Source organism: Glycine max, chromosome 11, assembly GCF_000004515.6.
Source record: "Glycine max cultivar Williams 82 chromosome 11, Glycine_max_v4.0, whole genome shotgun sequence".
Classification (NCBI taxonomy): Eukaryota; Viridiplantae; Streptophyta; class Magnoliopsida; order Fabales; family Fabaceae; genus Glycine; species Glycine max.
The window spans coordinates 34,012,338-34,031,181 of NC_038247.2; the positions used below are offsets into that span (position 1 = coordinate 34,012,338).

Here is an 18,844-nt window from a genome sequence, read left to right on the forward strand (position 1 = left end):
ACCGTCCACTCGATATCATCGTATGTTTGTTTCCTAAAATACTGTCTTATATAAAAAAAATACTTTATTAAGAACAAGCAAAATAATTTAAATAATTAATCTTAATTAATATTATCATAAATTTAATTAAATTTTATTTCAAAAATCATTCATAGAATTAATCGGGTTCTTTTTACTTCACGTAAAATTAATCGGTTTAAGTGGTGATCTGATGTAATGACATTATGTATAATGTAAGAAATATATTTTTTCAACAAAGGAATATGATTTTTCTTGTTTTTTGACACAATAAATGCATCCATTGTCACGGGAAATAAATAAGATATCATTTATAAATTTTACAATCGATTAAGATATAAATAAAAATGAGCAATGAATACATTTGACAGTCATTAATATATATTTCTTATAAGTAAAACAAAAAACAATATTACCATTTATTTCCGAGGGTATGTTCCTACAAAAGTTACCTGCAGAAAATTTCTTAGGAAATTATCGACGGGAGTTACCTGCTCAATTTTTCGTCCAAAATTGTTGACAAAATTACCTACGGAAAATTCCATCTGAAATTAGCGGTGGAAAGAAAAATCAGTCAGAAAATGTTACTATGCCTGTTTTACCTATGAATTTTTATTCGTTGGAAATCCATAGGAAAAACTCCATTACCGACATATTTTAACCTCCAGAAAATAATATTTTTCTTGTAGTATTAGAAACCCCATCTCTTGTTGTTCTGTAAAATAACAAAAGACATTGTCTACCATTCTCCACATGTAAATCTTCAGATATCTTTCTTCTGTATTATTAATACAAGCAAGGGTTATTATATTTGTACACTTATATTCCCTTTCATTTTACATTCAGTTCAGTTTTTTTATTTATTTTATCTTTCTGTATTTTTCATCACATTATTAATCATTTATTAATGTATTTTTTCTTTTACTTTTGAGTAGATGATCAATTTAATCCTTAAAAATATTATAATTCACTACACTTTAATCCTTGAATTCGACGAAATTAAAGAAATAAAACTCTCTGAAACTATAATTCGTTTCTCTAAATTCAATCATTTATTACCATTTAGTTTCTAAAAGTATATGTTAATACATCATTAAGTCTATATGTCATATGTAATTTTAGATTAAAGTGAGTAATAATTTACAATTGCAGATATTTTTTTAAAAGTTTCATTAATTCTAAGGAGTAAAGTTAGAGTAAATCTTGAGGAACTAAATTGATAATTTATTCTTTCTTTGTCTCTTCCTTGGACTCATACCCTCAGGCCAACCTCTAGCTTTTTCATATATATAAGTCAAATCCCAGTTCCTGATATACACTTTTCTGTGAGACCAAACACAAAGCTAAAAAAAATGCTGCAACTTAAGCTTCTTGCCCTAACTTTGATATGGTGGAGCTGTATTAACTTGGATTATGCAGCTGCAGCCACACGTGACACACGTCTAATTAATTCTGGGTGTAGCCCATTCAATGCTTCCAACACGCGTAGCTTCTTTGCAAATGTCAATGATTCGATCTCAGAGCTGAGAGGAGAAATCAGCAACCAAAGCCTGCACTTTGGCACATTCAAGAAATCCAGGGGAGATGTCAATACATATACTATGTTTCAATGCAGAAACTATCTCTCCAAAAATGACTGTCTTGCTTGCTTCAATAATGCCTCCATCCAAATCCGGGATATATGCAAAATTGCCAACGGCGCCAGAGTCATCTACAATGACTGCTTCCTAAGGTATGTATATATAAGCACAAGATATATATTTGGATTGCTTAATTTGCACTAACGTTTTTTGTAACTAGATATTTATAACAAAAGAAAGTAAGAAAATAAAATGAATTAATTAAGATGTTTTGATAAATTAAAATTGACTTTTTATTTATTTATGAGTTTTAGTTATTGATGATTAATTTACTTTGAAAATTTTGACTAATCACTTTTAATAAGGTGTTTTATTTTAATTATATTTATTTTCATGAATCCGATATTTTAGTTAAAGAGACAAAGTCTAATTACATCCGGACCAACAATATTGTTGGTAAATAGATAATCTTTTTTTTAAATACTAAAAGTGTTTATGATTTTTCTTCTTCTAAATACTAAGGCTTTACCAAGTTGGTCCAATGCTAAGTGAGATTTAAAGCAAACCTTTTAAAAAATTATTACCTTAAATAAAAATTATATGTTAGGTCTTTTTTGTTGACACATAAGATTTTTTTTTTATAAAAAATAATAACAATTTTTGTTGTTGTTAGACTTAAAACTTGAGCTTTAATTGTTTTATTATTGGGTTAATGTGAGACTTTTGCCTATTTAGTGAGAATGTCAGAAATTAATTTTGATTATATAACCATGTATAAATGGTAAAAATTATTTGACTATTTATTATAATTACACAATCAGTGTTGTTGAGTAATTGAGTTTAATATATTAAGATATACCCCATAGCTTGTGCTTAATATATAACAAATAATTGCATTTTGAGCATTAATTTGAGCATCATGGTCGATATTTATTTGATTTTGATGTTGGGTGTTCTCAAGGTATGAGAGCGAGAGGTTCTACCAACAGACCAATGAACTTGGCGGTGGGGTAACATGTGGGAACATCAGTTCAAATGCCACTAATTTAAAAGTAGTTGGACAACAAGTGCTAAATGATCTCCAACTAGCAACACCCAAAACTAAAGGTTTTTATGCAGCTACTAAGACAAAGGTGGATGGTGATAGAGCAATTTATGCCATTGCACAGTGTGTTGAATCTGCCACACAGACTAAATGTCTGGATTGCATGCAAGTCGGATTCAATAACTTACAAAGTTGCCTTCCCAACACAGATGGTACAGCATATGATGCTGGCTGTTTCATGAGATACTCCATGACACCCTTGTTTGCTGATAATCAAACCATTGACATCAGACCCTATTTAAAAGAAGGTAGGATTATTGCAATAATCCCCTTTACTTTAGTTTTTGTATATTTAAACAAATTAAAATTGGATTGATTATAGTTTTTAAAACATTTCTATTATAATTATAAAAATATGGTTTTAATACGTTTTGACTCTTGGTAAATATTGCATTTTTTATTTTATTCCTTTAAAAATCGTTAATTTTAACCCTCATAAATATATTTTTTTAAATGATCACTAATATCTTTTTGTGATGACTTAGTGATAGTATACATCTAGGGATCTGATAAAAAAAGAAAAAAAAATACATCTTAGAAATATATTAGGTCAATTATCACTCTTGTATAACATGGTTATATGCATATCATGTCATTGATAAATATAAATAATGATTTATTTTTTATAATATTTAAAAATTTAATTCTATCATATGTAGGAACTAATCAATATATTAAATTTAAAAATATAAATATTTTTATTTTGAAAGATTTTACACCATTTTATTGATTTTATCATTTTTAGTATGGATTTTAAAACATAAGAAATAAAATAAAAATAAATGGCCAAATGATTAAAAAACATGTCTTTAATTTTTGTGCGCAAGCTCCTCGTTTGGAACTGATGCCAATTTCTTTACTGTATTGTAGGAGGTTCAAGCAAGAAGTGGGCTATAATAGGTGGAGTTGTTGGAGGTGTTGTTCTCCTCCTATTGTTGTTTGCCCTACAATGGTCTAGAAAAACAAAGAAAGTTCACAGGGGTAAGTAAATGTGGGAAGTCTTCCATTAATGCTTGTTATTAATTAGTTCATGATTAATGCTTTCCCAATCGAAATTATATAATAATGATAAGTAATACGAAAAAGATTTTTCCAAAGCAATTTGTTCTTCAACATCTGCTATTTGCATCTAATAATTAACTCTGCAATCATAACTTCTTCATTTTATTTCCTAATTTCCTTCATGATTGGTTTTGATTATTTTGTAGATATAATATTTTTAAAAAAAAATATTTTTTTATTAAAAATAATTTCAATTGTAAATTATGCATAAGCTAATCTTAAATAAATCCTTCATTTACTTGTTACAAAATTAAAAGTCGAGTGTTCCTTAGCAGGTGACATATTGGGAGCAACTGAGTTGAAAGGTCCAGTTAACTACAAGTTTAAAGATTTGAAAGTTGCAACAAAAAATTTCAGTGCTGAAAATAAACTTGGAGAAGGAGGTTTTGGCGCTGTATATAAGGTAAATTAATGTTATATTTTTCAATATCATAACGGTAGGCATGTTGGAAGACAGGTTTTTTAAGCTGTCAATTATCCTATTTTATTTGAGAATTTTTTTATATTTATAAATAATTACAAAAATATTATCTTATTTTACTTTATTTCCTAATTACATTAAAAATAACAATTTTATTTTCCCAATTATTTTTACTAATTTTTAAGGATGTGAAATGAATTGAAGTTTAAATAAATTAAGATTTTGTAATTATTTTTAAAACAAAATATTAAAAGAAAAACATTTTTTAAAGAAAAAAACAGACCCTAAAATTTCGAAGACCAAAGAATAAATACTTAGAGCTATAGTTATATAAACAGAGAAGAACAAAATTCTTCCATTTATAAAGCATGCATGCTATCAAACAGGGTACTTTGAAGAATGGAAAAATTGTTGCCATCAAGAAACTAGTGTTGGGGAAATCAAGCAAGATGGAGGATGATTTTGAAAGTGAAGTGAAACTTATAAGTAATGTTCATCATCGGAATCTCGTTAGACTTCTTGGTTGTTGTACCAAAGGCCAAGAGAGAATCCTGGTTTACGAATACATGGCAAATAGTAGTCTTGACAAATTCTTGTTTGGTAACTTATCCTAACCTTTAATAGAAATATATTTAATATATTTATCATTTTACCTCTCTTTTCAACAATCTAAGTTTCTAAAATTAACAACAGGTGACAAAGGTGTCCTCAATTGGAAACAACGGTATGATATAATTTTAGGCACAGCAAGAGGACTAGCATATCTACATGAGGAATTTCATGTGTCCATTATACATAGAGATATAAAGACTGCTAATATCCTCTTAGATGATGATCTTCAGCCCAAAATTGCTGATTTTGGGTTGGCTAGGCTTCTTCCACGGGATCGTTCCCATCTTAGTACAAAATTTGCAGGAACATTGTAAGTAAAAAACAATGTCATTCACATTAATTTCTTGACCTTTATTGAGCAACAAGTTGTAGCAAAAGAGATAAATTAATTACTAAAATTAATGGAACATGGTAATATAATAATTGTTGTTTTATTAATATGGACTATACATAATATGCACTTGTCAGGGGATACACAGCACCTGAGTATGCAATGCAAGGTCAATTATCAGAGAAGGCTGATACCTACAGCTATGGAATTGTAGTCCTAGAAATCATAAGTGGTCAAAAGAGTACTGATGTGAAGATTGATGAGGAGGGTCGTGAGTACCTTCTTCAACGAGTAAGTTGCTATATATAACTAAGAATTGCTAGTTTTTCATGATAATATTTTACTATATGAGTATATGAAACATTTGATTTGGACGTACGTAACAGGCATGGAAACTGTATGAGAGAGGCATCTCCAACTAGCAACACCCAAAACTAAAGGTTTTTATGCAGCTACTAAGACAAAGGTGGATGGTGATAGAGCAATTTATGCCATTGCACAGTGTGTTGAATCTGCCACACAGACTAAATGTCTGGATTGCATGCAAGTCGGATTCAATAACTTACAAAGTTGCCTTCCCAACACAGATGGTACAGCATATGATGCTGGCTGTTTCATGAGATACTCCATGACACCCTTGTTTGCTGATAATCAAACCATTGACATCAGACCCTATTTAAAAGAAGGTAGGATTATTGCAATAATCCCCTTTACTTTAGTTTTTGTATATTTAAACAAATTAAAATTGGATTGATTATAGTTTTTAAAACATTTCTATTATAATTATAAAAATATGGTTTTAATACGTTTTGACTCTTGGTAAATATTGCATTTTTTATTTTATTCCTTTAAAAATCGTTAATTTTAACCCTCATAAATATATTTTTTTAAATGATCACTAATATTTTTTTTTGATACTTAGTGATAGTATACATCTAGGGATCTGATAAAAAAAGAAAAAAAAATACATCTTAGAAATATATTAGGTCAATTATCACTCTTGTATAACATGGTTATATGCATATCATGTCATTGATAAATATAAATAATGATTTATTTTTTATAATATTTAAAAATTTAATTCTATCATATGTAGGAACTAATCAATATATTAAATTTAAAAATATAAATATTTTTATTTTGAAAGATTTTACACCATTTTATTGATTTTATCATTTTTAGTATGGATTTTAAAACATAAGAAATAAAATAAAAATAAATGGCCAAATGATTAAAAAACATGTCTTTAATTTTTGTGCGCAAGCTCCTCGTTTGGAACTGATGCCAATTTCTTTACTGTATTGTAGGAGGTTCAAGCAAGAAGTGGGCTATAATAGGTGGAGTTGTTGGAGGTGTTGTTCTCCTCCTATTGTTGTTTGCCCTACAATGGTCTAGAAAAACAAAGAAAGTTCACAGGGGTAAGTAAATGTGGGAAGTCTTCCATTAATGCTTGTTATTAATTAGTTCATGATTAATGCTTTCCCAATCGAAATTATATAATAATGATAAGTAATACGAAAAAGATTTTTCCAAAGCAATTTGTTCTTCAACATCTGCTATTTGCATCTAATAATTAACTCTGCAATCATAACTTCTTCATTTTATTTCCTAATTTCCTTCATGATTGGTTTTGATTATTTTGTAGATATAATATTTTTTAAAAAAAAATATTTTTTTTATTAAAAATAATTTCAATTGTAAATTATGCATAAGCTAATCTTAAATAAATCCTTCATTTACTTGTTACAAAATTAAAAGTCGAGTGTTCCTTAGCAGGTGACATATTGGGAGCAACTGAGTTGAAAGGTCCAGTTAACTACAAGTTTAAAGATTTGAAAGTTGCAACAAAAAATTTCAGTGCTGAAAATAAACTTGGAGAAGGAGGTTTTGGCGCTGTATATAAGGTAAATTAATGTTATATTTTTCAATATCATAACGGTAGGCATGTTGGAAGACAGGTTTTTTAAGCTGTCAATTATCCTATTTTATTTGAGAATTTTTTTATATTTATAAATAATTACAAAAATATTATCTTATTTTACTTTATTTCCTAATTACATTAAAAATAACAATTTTATTTTCCCAATTATTTTTACTAATTTTTAAGGATGTGAAATGAATTGAAGTTTAAATAAATTAAGATTTTGTAATTATTTTTAAAACAAAATATTAAAAGAAAAACATTTTTTAAAGAAAAAAACAGACCCTAAAATTTCGAAGACCAAAGAATAAATACTTAGAGCTATAGTTATATAAACAGAGAAGAACAAAATTCTTCCATTTATAAAGCATGCATGCTATCAAACAGGGTACTTTGAAGAATGGAAAAATTGTTGCCATCAAGAAACTAGTGTTGGGGAAATCAAGCAAGATGGAGGATGATTTTGAAAGTGAAGTGAAACTTATAAGTAATGTTCATCATCGGAATCTCGTTAGACTTCTTGGTTGTTGTACCAAAGGCCAAGAGAGAATCCTGGTTTACGAATACATGGCAAATAGTAGTCTTGACAAATTCTTGTTTGGTAACTTATCCTAACCTTTAATAGAAATATATTTAATATATTTATCATTTTACCTCTCTTTTCAACAATCTAAGTTTCTAAAATTAACAACAGGTGACAAAGGTGTCCTCAATTGGAAACAACGGTATGATATAATTTTAGGCACAGCAAGAGGACTAGCATATCTACATGAGGAATTTCATGTGTCCATTATACATAGAGATATAAAGACTGCTAATATCCTCTTAGATGATGATCTTCAGCCCAAAATTGCTGATTTTGGGTTGGCTAGGCTTCTTCCACGGGATCGTTCCCATCTTAGTACAAAATTTGCAGGAACATTGTAAGTAAAAAACAATGTCATTCACATTAATTTCTTGACCTTTATTGAGCAACAAGTTGTAGCAAAAGAGATAAATTAATTACTAAAATTAATGGAACATGGTAATATAATAATTGTTGTTTTATTAACTATGGACTATACATAATATGCACTTGTCAGGGGATACACAGCACCTGAGTATGCAATGCAAGGTCAATTATCAGAGAAGGCTGATACCTACAGCTATGGAATTGTAGTCCTAGAAATCATAAGTGGTCAAAAGAGTACTGATGTGAAGATTGATGAGGAGGGTCGTGAGTACCTTCTTCAACGAGTAAGTTGCTATATATAACTAAGAATTGCTAGTTTTTCATGATAATATTTTACTATATGAGTATATGAAACATTTGATTTGGACGTACGTAACAGGCATGGAAACTGTATGAGAGAGGCATGCAGTTATCACTTGTCGACAAGGAAATAGACCCTAATGAATATGATGCAGAAGAAATGAAAAAAATCATAGAAATTGCATTATTATGCACTCAAGCAACAGCTGCAATGAGGCCAACAATGTCTGAATTAATAGTGCTGCTCAAAAGCAAGAGCTTAGTGGAGCACCTGCGACCAACTATGCCTGTGTTTGTTGAAACGAATATGATGAATCGGGAAGGCATGTCTGCTGGTGGTTCATCTAATGCTACTGCCTCCATTTCTGTTTTATCAGCTCGATGATTATGGGATAGCAAAGGGTCTTGAATTCTTCATCACTTCATCCAATAAGTGAACAGAATAAACTTTTCAATATGCACTTGCACAGAACAATAAGAGTAAAATGAATTATGTTTTTCTCGCTAATTAAAATTAATTTATATATAAGTTAATTGACTTATATATAAATTAATTTTGATTTTTGAAAAAACTTAATACATTTTATTTTTTTATAAGCATTTATTGGAAAATTGATTCAAATAGGACTTATATATAGATTGCTTTTCACTTCAGTTGTTTATCAATGATACCGTCCATGTGTGATGCTATAAATATTCTCTAGTTTCCTTGGTTCATTCTGTAAAAAAAAAAAAAAAAAACAAGTTTCCTCGGTTCAATATCTCCCAAGTGTTTTAGTTTAATTTGATTCCTCTATATATTAGTTGATTTTGTATTATTCTCAACGAATAAGATTTCTTATTTACTTCTTTTATTTAGTTTAAAAGAGTTAAATCCATTGTGTATGGTTGAAAAGTGTATAGGTTTAGATTATTATTAGACTACTAACAAATTATTGATCCGATTAATATCATACTTGATTTTCTTAATAAGTAAAATTTTAAATTTAAATTTTGTGAATGAAATAATATGATTAAAAAAATCTCACTAAAAATAATTAGTCAATAATAATCGATAAAGATTAATCATATATTAATAAAATTGATAAATACTCTACTTCATATCACCGTGAAAGAAACTACATGTCATGGTGAAAGAAAATACTAGTAAACTTGAAAGTTTCAACTTAATTATTACATTTCTATTCTAGAAGACTTTATATAGAACTCCTGTCTAAAACTCTAAAGTAATTGTGTTTGTCATCAGGGACAGACCTAGAAGAAGTTAATGAGAGGGGAGCTGGAATTTTTTTTCTTGTTTTATAATATATATTCATCTGATTTTTAGCAAATAATTGTTTATTAGATAATCACTTTAATACAAATATTTATTAGTTTTGGTTAAGTTTCACTAATCCCCATTAATAGCATATAAACAGTCCACATAAAAGAATAAAAATCCAATATAGGATGCAAGCCATTGCTCATTCAATAAAAAAAATATATTAAATGTTGGCAATGCATAAACCAGATCAACCACTCCTGTCTCCATCTAAAGTTGTCCCTGCTTGCACATGTCTCCCCCCTTGGCATGTGATATATTTTGTAATACCACATAATATATTACACTAAGATGAGTGTTACATGTCCATATTTTTATTCACCCTTATTATATAATGTTTTTTAATTTTTATGATATTCTAAAATTATCATATTTTAAGATTTAAAATTAAAAAATTATTTATTCTCACTGAAAATAATCTGATCCTAAAACTCGTTTACTATGCACAAGGATTACTCATCTCTAATTAAGTTACTTTTCTTGTATATATTTTCATATACTGGTTTATCTTTTCCAAAAGAATTACTAGCAATGCCTTTTTAACAAGAAATTGCTACATAGTAAAGAACTTAATTTAATCATCACATGGTCATGGTTCAAACCAATTTTTAAGGATATACTTTTAATTTAAGAAAATGAATATTAACAACACTCAAATATTATATGTATATATAATATATTGAGATTAGTTGAGACCATAGTAATTCTATACTATGTAATAATTTTTATTTTTTAACACATTTTTTATATTATTGATTATGTGCGGTTTCACTCTTTATTATTAATTTAAGGAATTTTACTCATAATTTTATTGTTATCATAAAATTTTAATTAATAAGAAAGAGAGTGTAATGAATAGTATGTTATTAATCCTTGTTTTTACAAAACTGATCATCAATTTCTTTTCAAATAAAGTAAAATAAAAACTCAAAAATAACACAACATGTTTTAATATATTTTTAAAATAGTTTTTATTGAAAAAACTAAGTTACCAGTGATTGTTTTTCTTTAAAAATGGTAATTATTTTATTTTTATAATATTTTAAGTAATTTGAAAAATAAAAAAATATTTAATATTTATATAGATCAAATAATAAAATGGCATTCCTCTAAAAATGATATGTTGAATGGTCGTCCATCTCAACCGTGCTCGATCCGGGACATCGTTGGGATTTGTTCCTTTTCATATCACAACCATTTAGAATTATATATATATATATATATATATATATATATATGAAGAACATTAACGTATTACAGAGGGGATGAAATGAAATGGTAGCAGTGGTAACATGTTAGTAAGGCATTGAAGCAGTTTGTAAGCACTTTCCACTAATTATATGTCCATAACGTGCCTTAGGTGACTATTACAAAAAGTAGTTTTAACATCGACTTATTAACATCGGTTTTGATAAAATTGATGTTAAATTAAACACGGTGACATATTTATAAATAAAATATCCTTCTTAACATTGGTTTTTCAAAAAATCGATGTTAATTCATACACATTAACATCGGTTTTTGAAAAACCGATGTTAACTAATGATGTTAACATCGGTTTTTGGAAAACCGACACGTTAACATCGATTTTTTAGAAAACCAATGTTAACATATCACACGTTAACATTAATTTTTGAAAAACTGATGTTAACATCGATTTTTGAAAAATCAATGTTAACGTGTGATATGTTAACATCGATTTTTCAAAAAATCGATGTTAATGCATACACCTTAACATCGGTATTTGAAATACCGATGTTAATATAAACTTTTTTTTAATTATTTATATATTTTTTAAAAAATCATATATATTGCGTTATTAATTAAATTTTAATTAAAAAATATAATAATTAATAAACAATAATAAATTCAAAAAGTAAACATTTAAAAATTAAATTAAATTTTTAAAATGAATTTCGTAATTTCAATTTTATTATTTCATGACTATCATTTAAATATGACACACATTTATATAAATTATTTGATATTATTTAATTTGAAAATTAAAAAAAAACTATTTTTAATAATAGAGTTTAACTTTTATAGAATTTTTATAGAATGTTGGTAAAAATAATTATATCGTTAAAAAATTAAAATTTATTATTAATATATTTTTATTTAATTATTATAAAAATAAAAAATTAGTTTTTTTCTTCTTAAAAAGGTAAATGGAGAATATTGTTTAAAAATTCTATGAAATCTTACTATATTTATATTATCGTATTATCTTTAAATTTAAAGTAAATTAAAATATTTGTATATATTAATTTGATTTATTGAAAATATATGTTACAGTGATTTAATTTAAATAATTATAGTTATTTCATATATTTGTAGGATTTAAAAAAAATAATATTTTTATCATTTTTAAACAAATTTTTCAGAAAATAAAAATATTTTCATGAGACACAAAAATTATGTTTTAAGTCTTTAAATTTAGAATTAATTATAATCCACATGTAATTTATTTTTATTTCATTTATCAATTTTTTTTATTAATTTTAACCTCATTTGTTAATTTATTTTTATTACGTTGTTCAAATGTTAGTCCAAATATGTAGTCTTTTTTTAGTATAGTCGAAATATGCTAGTATGTCGCTCCAAACACTACTAATCAAAATACTCAGTTTTCCTAATTTCTTTCTAGTATTAATTTTTTTTTTCTAATTTTCCTTAGGTGTGAAATGTTCTGGAAATTATTATTCTATGGTAGGTTTTTTTTTTAATATATATCTCGTTGTCGTGTGTGGTTAGTAGTAGGTTTTTTTTTTTTTCAGTCTTCTAGACTTTCATTTGAAAGAGTTTTTTTCTTTTTTTTTGTTTTCGTTTTTTTTATAATTTGTTTTGGTTTCCGTGGAACTGCACATATTAGCATTTTAGTTTAGTTTATTCTCCAGTAAAAGTTGTCTATTGGATAATTTATTCATTATTAGATTAGATGACAGAGTAATAAAATTTGTTATTTATTTACTATTTATTGGATACTTCAAGGGTACTATGTAATAATTTTTCACTATGTTCGGAGGCCTAGGAGAGAAACTAGCAAAAGTAAGCTAGTAGCAACAATTGTTACGGAGGAATAAAAAACATGAATATTTTAATAAGCTTGATATTTATTGCCTAAATTAATTACATTATAAAAATATTGTTTATTTTTTAAAATGAGAAATGTCATGTGAAATGGGAGAAGGCCCATTTAATAGCTGGGTCCAGAGCCCCAAACTTTTAGTTTGAAAGAGGGAATTGGAAACGGTGGTAGAAGCAAAGTGAGGTTTAGGGTTTCTCCTTCCATTCTTTAGTGTTTACAGAGAGAGAGAGAGAGTAAGAGAGAGCAATGAGAGAGAAAAGTCTTTTATTGATCATAAATAAAAACTTGCAAACAAAGCAGTGATATGTATAAACGTGTAAGCTACATTAATTCTCTTAAGAAATGATAACTGGGGTTGCTGATTAAAGTTAATAGTACCTAAATATTTAGGTACATTTTGGCTTATTTGGTGTTAGTGATCCATTGCCACTCTCTCAAGTATTATTTTTAATTTTTAATTATATATAAAATGATTATAACTTACTTTTAATAAATTTCTCTTTCATAAGAACAATTCTCATTTTAAAAATGTATAAACTCTAACTTTACGTCATACAATCATATATAAATATTTAAGATTAATTAAAAGTTACATGACTACTTATAATTACAGTACATTTATCAATTAAAACAAGAGTATTGAGGGAAAATGAAAAAATTGTTGTAAAATGTATGAATGAAACTGATAGTAAATTAAATTGTGGAAATATTAATTGGGAAAAAAAATGAAATTTACGGGATTGAAAAAAATTTAAGCATGTACCTTGAAGGAAATTTTGAGAGAGTAGTGGGATAGTGGTTATGGGATTTTTACTTGTGAAGAGGTATTTATATCTCATGGAAATAATTTTTCTGCAAAAATATTGATAGAATGTGAACTTATATCTTTTCCAAGAATAGAATATATTTAGTATTTATTTTTTTTATGAAAATATTTATTTTTTTATGACATCATAACAAATGTGAGATAATTTTGTTTGGTCTTATATTTTTTAGAATAATTAAATAATTCGCGAAACAAACATGTATTTTGAAAAGGATTTTTCCCTCATGCTTCTTGAATTTCACTCCAAAAATTTTAATTTTCTTAATAAAAAAAGGTCAATTATGTTTTTTGTTTTTCACCTGGATGTTCTTACGTGCGTTAAAAAAAAAAAACATTTGACCAGAAGGTTGCTTAGTCCATCACCACAAGTATAATTCTCATTTACTACTTTTGGGACTCTAATGACGTGTCTTAATATTATATTATAGTAACATTTTTAATTGAAAATGGAAATAGATTAGTTTTGATAACCTGAGTCCAAGATGCCAATGATGACGTCTGACGAGGGAGCAGAGTTGTAGACCGTGTTTGGGTGGTGGATTTTGACAGGGGTATTTTGGTCCTTAAGGAAATCCCAAGACCGGATTGTGTGGAGGAGCTTCAAATCTAATCAGAATTATTCAAACTCTTATTATTAGGCCCTGAACTTGATGGATTTTAGTATATATAATGTAATGTCATAATGAAATAGAAAACATAAAATTCCTCCATGAATAACGAAAACGAAAATTGAACTTGATGTAATACTTCCTTTAGAGGTTTATCTTAATTAATGTAATACTTCCTTTAGTCCTTTATTTTAGAGGTTTATTTTAACTAGTGTAATATTTTAATGTTCCTCATATTCAACACTAGTGCTTTGAAAGGACTTGATGATACTTTACAATCTAAATCCAAGGCTGCTGCTAGGTGGATTGTTGTTAAGGTACGTGATTTAAATAAAACTTCTACTTATATATATTTTATGTGTGTGTATACTAATTATAGTTAACGTTTAATTAATATCCAAATTTCATTATGTATTTAGTGTAATAGATAAAAAAGAATCACTGAATGTGGCTACTATGTGATGCACTGGATGTCCACGATAATCTTAGGATCTTTCAGGAATAATTGGGAGACGGTAATTGTTTATTTCAAACAAAGTTGGTTTTCTTATAATTGTTATTACATTATTAATTTATTTTTTTATTTGATCAAGCAATATTTTAATGAAGTTAGACCATTGGAAGCAGAGAGATTCAAGGCACTTCGCATCCAGTGGGTACAGTATTATCTAAAAGTTAGAAATCAAGCATAGGATGTTAGGCAACTATGTAACTTTAGGTTACTTAATTAGTTTACATACTTTGCATTACATTTTTTATAATTGTTGTTTCATTTTAACATTGAATAACCTTTGTTAATAGTTAGTTTTTTGCTAAAACCTATTTGAAAGCAGAATGCAAATAATATATGTTGTGTGCTATGTGGTTTGATTTTAAATTTACAGGTTAAATTTTGATTTTTTTGTAAAAACAAAGATATTATTTTAAAAAAAAATTTCTGAAAACAACATCAGTTTTCTGTTAACATCGATTTTTTTAAAAAACCGATGTTAACTGTCAACATTAACACATTCGTTAACATCGATTTTTTTTTTTTTACAGAAAATCAATGTTAACTTTCAACATTAATATATATTTTTTGGGTGTAATTCATATTAGCAACATCGGTTATTTATATAACCGATGTTGATAATTTTACGTTAACATCGATTTTTTAGAAACCGGTATTAACGATAATACTATCAACGTCGGTACTTTCAACATCGATTCAAAAATCGATGTAGAAAACATATTTTCTAATAGTGGGTATTCAACCGATCTAATTAATCAACATATTTGCATGTAAACAGAATATCATACAGCATTGACTTTGCATGATATGATATTCACTACACCAAGACTTTTCGTTTGGGTTGTTTGTAAGTTTTTTTTTTTTTTAAATATCATGATTGTCTCAATTATACGTGGTACTATTGATTAACATATTTTCATGTTATTCTAAATTTGTACACATGGTATGAACGACACGCAGTAAGGATAAATTAATCATAAACTTGCTTAAAACACATACGTTTAATGTATTGATAAAATATACTATCACATGATTTTGAACTTAATGCATTTCAATTTATATTGGAAATTAAATATTTTAAATTCTAAATATTAAAATTAAATTTTTAAAATTTATATGCATAAAGTAATTATTAATAATAATAATAATAATAATAATAATAATAATAATAATAATAATAATAATAATAATAAATATATTATAAATAATAATACAATTTAAAAATATTAATTTTATCTCTAATCAAATTTAATTTAAAATTAAATAATTTAGTTGATAATAATTAATCCAATAATAATATGTATAAAGTACGGTTTTTATCTACAAGTACCATGCATGGCATGTTTTTTTTCCCTGCAAAATATTTTCATATTTTATTATCTTTTCAATTATTTTAAGAAAAAAAACTAACGAACTCAAAAAAAAAAAAAAAATAGTGCAATCGTAATTGTTGTCATTTAATTATCTCAAAACATAAACCATGTGAAAACATATACAATAATTGAGTTATATCGTCACAATATTTATCAATTTAGTACATTGATTAAGAGGGTCATAAGCTTTATATACCTATATGTTGTAGATTTACCATATATACTCTATTAGTTATTTAATCAGCCCCTGGACCTTTTGCTTAGAATTTTTTTTATGGATCAACAATTTTCTTCATGACGTTTAACCCCCCCCGCCCCCCCTCAAAAAAAAAAAAAAAAAAAACTAGGTTATGACATTGACGTGCCCCTCATTAATATAGTAATATTCTAAAGTAGAATTGAGATCATTCACGAGGCAATTTCTACTTCTGTCCATAACGTGCGTGGCTTAGGCTGTTCGCCAACCTAATTAATCAAGATATGTTTGCATTGTAGTTTAATCTGTAAATAACCTAAATTCTTTAATGTAAACATACAACATTGACTTCATATCATATTGACTTCCAACAATTCCGCTTGCGTGGCTTAAGTTTTTATAAAACAAAATATCATAATTTATCTAAATTATTTTTGAGCAACATTTATCTAAATTTTATTTAACACATTTCATGTTATTCTAAAGTTGTGCACATCGTATAACCGGTGCCGCCGGCTCGCAGAAAGGAAAAAGTATATACTTGCTTATATCGCATAAGTAATAGCCTCCAAATTTGACATACATATACAAAGTCCTCAATTTATGAATTTGGGTGACACAGCATATAAATAATTTAATTAATTATCTAACAAAATTTAAAACAGTTAGATGAAAAAGATTTCTAAAATAATCTATTTTATTTTCCTTTGATCAAAGGTAAGATTAAAATACCGATCATATTACATTTATTGTTACTGCATGCGCCGTAATTTGTTTCTCATGGCTAGCTAGCCAAAGTACTCGAGCATTCTCTGGATGGAAACATCCATGCATTTTGTTTCTTGTTCTCCAGCTAATGCTGAAATCATACTTCAGGTACTAAGATGATTATTACAATATTAAAGAGATTTAATTCAATTAATTGAATAAAATATGTGAGTGTTATAAATTTCTTAGTGTCATTTTTTATTTTTATAAATAAAAAATTATTACAATATAAAATGCTACGCCACCCGGCCGGTACAATTAAAAACTAGCTAGTTGATACCATAAACAGATCAGCTCAAAAAGCAAATGACTTTTTCAAAATGTCTGACGTTATTGAATACTTTTTTATTCTTAAATTAATTTCAGTATTTTTGTTCAATTTAGTATTATAAATTAAAATTTACACTCTTTAGTCTATCAAATTCGGAAAATAAATTTTTTGAGTCCCTCCCGCAGTAAAAGTGATCGTCACAAATTATGTATCTAAACAGTCAAAAATAGTTAGAATGAAAAGATTAAAATAAATATTTTAAAAATTTTGAAGAACTAAATAATATAAATTTTAATTTGATCGATTAAAAACGATATATTTTAAATTTGAGGGACTAAAAATATATTTTAGTCTAAATAATATTATTGATTAAAATGTTTGTTTAACATGTCATTTATAAAAGAAAGTGACATAATTAAAAATGATGTAAACGTATATTTTACGTATAAATACAAGTATGAGAAGCCTTCAGGTTTTAGACATAATAGGATAATCATTCCCATAATGAAGTAAGTAAACGATAATGGCGGCTCTTACACTGTATTATTTTTCTATAAAATAATAATATTATTGATAAAAATGTTTATTTAACATATCATTTAAAAGAAAGTGACATAAAAATTGTGTACAAATATTGTATGTATAAATGCAAGTATGAAGCTAAGCGTGCAGCTTTTAGATATCATAGAATAATCCCCATGAAGAAGTAGTACGTAAATGATAATGGTGGCTCTAACACTGTGTATTATTTTTTTTTTATAAATAAAATTATTGATTAAAATTTTTATTTAACATATCATTTAAAGGAAAACGACATGTATTAAATTAAATTAAGGTGACATAAAAATGGTGCAAACCTTAAACATATTTTATGTACAAATACAAGTATGAGAAGCGTGCAGTTTTTAGACATTACAGGATAATCATTAGGTACGATAATAATTAATCCTCAAATTTTCTAATCATCTTTGTGGGTGTCACACAAAAAACAAATGTTGTTGACTACGCTTAGTTTCTAGAGTCATTGCTCATTAATTGGTCCACTCAAAATTACTGGTTAATGTAACTTCTATTCTTTTTTTAACTGCATTGTATAATAAATTTCATTGACAAAATAGTTATTGTGTAAAAATTGGTAAAACATTTTTCTCAAATTTTTTTTGATAAAACATTGATATATGAACAGTTTAAAAAGAAGAGTAATACTATCATTTATCTTTAATAATAATTTTTTTCCTAAAAAAATCTACAACTACGCTGTTGTTAGTACTATGAAGGTGGATACCAGCCAATTAATCCGTGTGATGACTGTTGACTACGCCTCATAGGTGCAGGATGATTCGATGTCATCATAATTAAATCCTTCGTGAAAATTGGAAGTTTATAACCAGATATTTGTTTGGGAGTTAGTAAAACATTGAATTAGTTGTATTTTTGTCTTCTAATTTAGTCATTTCATGACAGGTAAAAGAAAAGTATAGTCATTTCATGATTTTGGTTTCACATTTTTAATTTCACAACTTAGTCCATTATTTTTAAAATTGAAGAAATTTAGTTCTTTTGTATATTTATCATCTATT

At 26.7% G+C, this 18,844-nt stretch overlaps 1 protein-coding gene across 1 annotated transcript; it reads left to right on the forward strand.

Moving 5' to 3' along the window:
- Window positions 1-1,370: 1,370 nt before the first annotated feature.
- Window positions 1,371-9,063, forward strand: CRK32 (cysteine-rich receptor-like protein kinase). The gene is made up of 14 exons (XM_041006853.1): window positions 1,371-1,750; window positions 2,560-2,951; window positions 3,577-3,684; window positions 4,041-4,168; window positions 4,573-4,786; window positions 4,880-5,108; window positions 5,267-5,420; window positions 5,536-5,815; window positions 6,437-6,547; window positions 6,906-7,033; window positions 7,438-7,651; window positions 7,745-7,973; window positions 8,133-8,286; window positions 8,382-9,063. The coding sequence occupies exons 1-14, from the start codon at window positions 1,371-1,373 to the stop codon at window positions 8,685-8,687; spliced, it is 3,027 nt and encodes a 1,008-aa protein (XP_040862787.1). The 3' UTR covers window positions 8,688-9,063.
- Window positions 9,064-18,844: the final 9,781 nt, after the last annotated feature.

What these genes read in the sequence shown, in the direction of transcription:
- CRK32 (XM_041006853.1), top strand. Translation starts at nt 1,371, where the DNA reads ATGCTGCAACTTAAGCTTCTTGCCCTAACTTTGATATGGTGGAGCTGT. An exon ending in AACAAAGAAAGTTCACAGGG is followed by an intron (nt 3,685 to 4,040) that starts GTAAGTAAATGT and finishes GTTCCTTAGCAG; the next exon opens with GTGACATATTGGGAGCAACT. An exon ending in AACAAAGAAAGTTCACAGGG is followed by an intron (nt 6,548 to 6,905) that starts GTAAGTAAATGT and finishes GTTCCTTAGCAG; the next exon opens with GTGACATATTGGGAGCAACT.